Source organism: Austrofundulus limnaeus, unplaced genomic scaffold (assembly GCF_001266775.1).
Source record: "Austrofundulus limnaeus strain Quisiro unplaced genomic scaffold, Austrofundulus_limnaeus-1.0 Scaffold1125, whole genome shotgun sequence".
In the NCBI taxonomy this organism is placed as follows: Eukaryota; Metazoa; Chordata; class Actinopteri; order Cyprinodontiformes; family Rivulidae; genus Austrofundulus; species Austrofundulus limnaeus.
The window spans coordinates 75,640-80,741 of NW_013953527.1; the positions used below are offsets into that span (position 1 = coordinate 75,640).

The window sequence follows — 5,102 nt, forward strand, 5'->3', positions numbered from 1 at the left end:
GCTATTTCAGATGGAGTTCTGCTACTTTATGCTATTCTTCTGCTATTTCAGCTATAGTTCTGCTATTTTATGCTATTCTTATGCTATTTCAGCTATAGTTCTGCTACTTTATGCTATTCTTCTGCTATTTCAGCTACAGTTCTGCTACTTTATGCTATTCTTCTGCTATTTCAGCTATAGTTCTGCGCAAATGGCATTCACACTTGCATTTTCGTAGGAAATGCAAATTTCTCTAGTTAGCATTGCTTTGTTACTGGAGCCTGATTCAGAGAACCTCCACACTAAAATAAAAAGGTATTTTATCTACAACCTAATTGTTTGTGAACATGAGGCATATTCTCTACTAAACAAAATCAGATACAGAGCTGCAACAAAACAAATAACTACTATCCAAACAAAGACTTTGCTTCATTATTCTTTCTCACATTCAACAAAGTCTACCGTAAATCCTAAAGGTAAGGTTATAAAAGCTTCTAGATTTAACTTACGCAACTAAAAATAAAACAAGAGCTGTAGTTTTAGTGCAAATAGCACAACAAGTCAGTAAGTCCTTTTATACAACACTCGCAACTACATCCTCACGCATAAGCTTCTAATTACACTTCATGATCATCATCATCACTGTGGATGAACATAAATTTCATTAACCAACAATTAAAAGACAAGAAATCAGCAATTGTAATATTATTAAGCCGTATACAGCTTTGGCTTTCACATGTAGGTCAGTATTTAAAATAAAATAAAATATAACAGCAACGTAGAGAGCATGTCAATAAATAAGAGATTTTCTCACTGAGCACCGTGCTCAACCAAAACTCATTGTCAGTGTTCGCTACTTTTTCTTTTTTGTTTTTTAATGAGTTGTGCAAGATGTGCTTTAGCTTTATGAACTACAGCTGAAATCTACGGTGAACATGTCCGGTGATGCTCATGTTTGTTTGTTTTTCTGAGCGGCTGCGTCCTTCACGCGTAGCTGTTGGTTGTGACGAGCAGCTCGTAGGCCGGGTCGTGGCTCCTCCTGCACAGAACCACGCAGGCGCAAAGCATGCCCAGCATCTGCAGGCACACAACCACACAGGTTAGAGCTCAACGCTTTTAGACCTGTTCTATCCAGAGCAAACTATTAAAGTAGACATATCATACTTTTAAATTCTTCCTTTTCATATTTAAATCATTCAGCTGGGGGTCTGTATTAAGTGGAACTGCGACAATTTGGTCTGAATTCCAGATTATTGTAGCTCCACAAGCCCCTTTTTCACACTTGTCCTGAGGTGTGTCTGAGAGCAACTAATTTTGGTGCTATCTCTTTAAAAAGCCTGTTCGGATGTTTTTGTAGTTTGATAGAGAAATAACTGTTCAGCAGCGTAAAAACCTTTTATTTACAAAGTATTTAAAAGATGTCAACAACAGAAGACTTGTCCATCCAGCCTTACACGTTGGAGCCAGAGTCTGACCCAGAGCCGGAGGAGAAAGAAGACGACGAACCTGCAGAACCGCGGATTCACGGAACTGGTTAGGCACAAGTCTGTGACCTTGTTTGGCAGTTCTGCAGCAAATACTGTGATGTTATTGTTCAAAAAACTGAACAAATGAAAAAAATCTGACCCAAACAGAATACAAAAGATATCTACGCAACGCCGGGAGAGACTAAATTAAACTTCTCTGCACTCCTAGGATATATAACTAAATGTATTTAAGGACTAAAAATGTGAATTTGGACTGATGTGTCCCATTTAACTAACTAAAACTAATGGACACAACTGCAAGTGGAAAAACCGGAATAATTTATTCATTTGGAAGAAAGCTTAAGGTTTTTTTTAATTAGATATGAACAAAGTATTGGTTGAAATTGATATTTCTGTTGTGATGTTGTTTTGTTGATTATTTTAAGCTATTCTGTGAAAGTTGAGTTTAATTACAAGATTTTTTTCTTCTTTCTGCTCCTTTTCATTTGACCATGCTGTGTTGTGTTTTTTTGTTTTGTTTTTTTGATGCAACATTATTATTATGACCCCCGCACGCGAAGAGTAAGCGGGAGTCGTATTGTTTTCATTTATTTATTTTTTTTCAGTGATTTTTGGTCAACCGTAGCACAAAAACGGCTGCACCGGTCAACATGAAATTTGGCAGGACTGTAGACGAGTCTGACCTACATTGTGCCAGCCAACGGTTTTACGATACACCCCATATTTGAGGAGGGGGCTCCATCCAAAGCGGGGGTGTCTGGACATACAAAAATGGTTATAGCTCAAAAACTATTAAACATAGGAGCTTCAGATTTTCATTGGTTGTTTAGCTCTGATGAGGGGCTATCCATCAGGTCAAAAAAACAATATGGCTGCTGCTAAGCCACAGACTCAAAGAACAACAACTGATTATCATTATAAATTAAAGTTCACTGTTGGCAGTTACCCCTTGCTACTGACAAAAAAAATGCAAACTGGACATTTTCTGATACTGAAAATATTTGTTTCTACATTGTGAAAATTAATAATTTTTAATTAAAATCTTACCGTGACAAATAAACAATGTGGAAATCCACATTTCTGCTCCTATACAGTGAAAAAACAAACTTTTGGGTGTAGTAACATTTATTTAATTATTCTTTTGAATTTTACAAAAAAAATATCTAAATATCTAAACTACTAGAATTTACTAAATAAACAATATGCATTATATTATATATTAATATTACTATACAAAAAATTAAATGCTAATATTATTTTACCAGTAATATTTAAGTGCTTTTTCTGGACAGCACATAAACATGAATAGATTAAGTAACTTCTACTCTTCTGGGCTAAAACTGAGGGAACATGCACACACAAAGGCTGCTGCTCCTCATTCCTTTGCTTCACTTTTCAAGGAGAGGACAAGACATGGTGGAAATAAAACATACTGTAAGTTGTCTGGTTTCTTTTGCTTGAATACATTTGTTGTTGTGCAATAGTTTGATGGCATAATGTAGGTGATATTTAGTTSTCAGGGAACAGGGAATGCATATTGTAGCATTCTGCTGTGTTTGGCTGTTTGTCATGTGACTGCAGTGGAGGATTGTGGGTAGGATTCATGTTTGTTGTTAAATCATTTTAGGGAATTGGTTAACATTGTTCTTTCGGCAATTAGTCTGTTGTGTTACTCTAATTTTTGTGTTCATTATTTGTTAACTTGTTAAACCGTTCAGCAGAAGAAACCATAAGTGAGAGTGGTAGGCCTAGTCATTAATAAGACCTGTGAGTTTCWCTTTGTCTGTGTTGTTCATGAAGAAGAATCCAATAAAGGTTCTACAAAACTGCCATCTGGTGGTGAAGTCTTGAACTACAACAACATGAGCTACACCTCTCTCTGTAGCTGTGAGGTGTCATGCTACAATACTGTGCTTGATGGATGTGCACTGTTATAAAGCACTTGTAAGACTTACTTGAAAAAATCCTCCCAACAATTTGCACTAACATTTGTTAAGTAAATTTAAATGCTACAAATTCATGTAATATTTAATCATCATTATCTAGTAAAAGTTATTAAGAACAGGTGTGGGCCAGGTCTGGTGTCAGTCAGCACTGCTGGCATGGCAAGTGGTTTTTCAACTGGATCTTTGTTGTAATTTGGTTTATGTGGTGCTGGCCCATGCATGGACCACCTTTGGCAAACCACATCTGGGCCACCAAAGGCCCGTCATCCTTTGTGGTATCTGGGCCAAGTGTTAAAGTGCAATGTGTGGGCCAGAACTGGGCCAGACAAATGTTGCTTTGTGGGAATGTTTTTATATCTTTGTTTAAAAAAAATAAGTGCTTGACAAACATTGTCTGTAGGTCATAGCTGCTACCTGCATTTGTGCTGACTCAGATAGATACATTATAAATGCAGTACTCAACAGTAACAGTTAGGAGAATATTCACATGAACTAGAAAGCCTGACTAAACCACCATATTCTTATGAATATTCACACACAATTCTGCCAGATGCAGAATTATATTTTTGAGTAAAAAAAAATAGCTGACCCTATTCTACAAACTAATATTGTCTTTTTTTATCTAGCTCTTCAGACTTTAACATCTTACCTGTATAGATGCAAAAGTCAATGCAGCCCATATAACATACATCATGATCTCCTTTAATTTCTTCACAACAAGAGCTTCACAACCCTTGAACAAAAAAAGAAATGACATTTCAACAAAATTGTACTTGAGGAATGGGTGAATGAATAAAATGCACAAAAGCTATGTGTCTGTTTTCTGTGCGTACCTCCTGATATAGATCCGCGGGTCGAGTCAGGGTGCCTGTGCAGTTGCTGATGTTGGGCTGACAGCAGCTGACTGGGACACTGTTGTTCTTGGATTCTTTAAACCAGCGTGTGTTCCTCCAGTCGGAGTAGTTGTGAATACCACAGCAGTGCAGCTGGGGGCAGGATAATTATGTAGCAAAATTTCTTAATATCTACGATGTGCTCACAAACAGTTCAGAAACTTGAGGAAATACAGCCTTGACATAAAAAAGAAACTGGTTTTATATCAGAAAATGTGTTTTTGAGCATTTTCTCCTCACCTGCCTCTGCACGTAATCGATCGCACGGCTGGGAGCGTCTCTGTTGGCGCCGCTGTATTCATTGTAAACCTTCTGGATGGAGTGATTCACCTCATCTTCTACCTGTGATAAACAAGCAGGCCGTTTATTTGCTAAATCTATTCGCACAATGTACCTTCTGAAAAAAATTATTTTTTTAATGTTTCACAATTTTATTCTCATAACCCATTTTATTCAACACAAAGTAAAAAAATAAGACATTTATTTATTTAATCTTTTATTTATATAAGAAAATCTCTTGAGTCTCATTGTCTTTTTTTCAAGAGAAACCTGCTAATTTGAACTTTGACCCACATAAACAGACACAAGCAGACAAGTGGGCAGACGTTTGTTTGTTTGTTTACCTTTGCCCTGTAGATGTAGCCGAGAACCACCACCACACACTCCGTCACAAACACCAACAGGAGAATCGCAGCAAACTGAAATGACAAGGAGCAAATAACAGAAACACTTTGGTCTACTGGTTTTTTAAAAAAGGGATGCCTAACAGTGTTTCCCCTAGGAAATTGGTCTGGGGG

At 37.0% G+C, this 5,102-nt stretch overlaps 1 protein-coding gene across 1 annotated transcript in view; it reads right to left on the reverse strand.

Annotated features, from left to right (window-relative positions):
• Positions 1 to 600: 600 nt before the first annotated feature.
• The window catches only part of LOC106534256 (tetraspanin-3), a 9,500-nt gene continuing 4,998 nt past the window's right edge, over positions 601 to 5,102 (reverse strand). The window contains exons 3-7 of the mRNA XM_014030833.1: positions 4,929 to 5,003; positions 4,546 to 4,647; positions 4,246 to 4,398; positions 4,062 to 4,145; positions 601 to 1,056 (exon numbers count right to left, since the gene is read on the reverse strand). Coding sequence (XP_013886287.1) covers positions 964 to 1,056; positions 4,062 to 4,145; positions 4,246 to 4,398; positions 4,546 to 4,647; positions 4,929 to 5,003 — 507 coding nt within the window. The 3' untranslated portion in view covers positions 601 to 963. The remainder of the gene's footprint in view (positions 1,057 to 4,061; positions 4,146 to 4,245; positions 4,399 to 4,545; positions 4,648 to 4,928; positions 5,004 to 5,102) is intronic.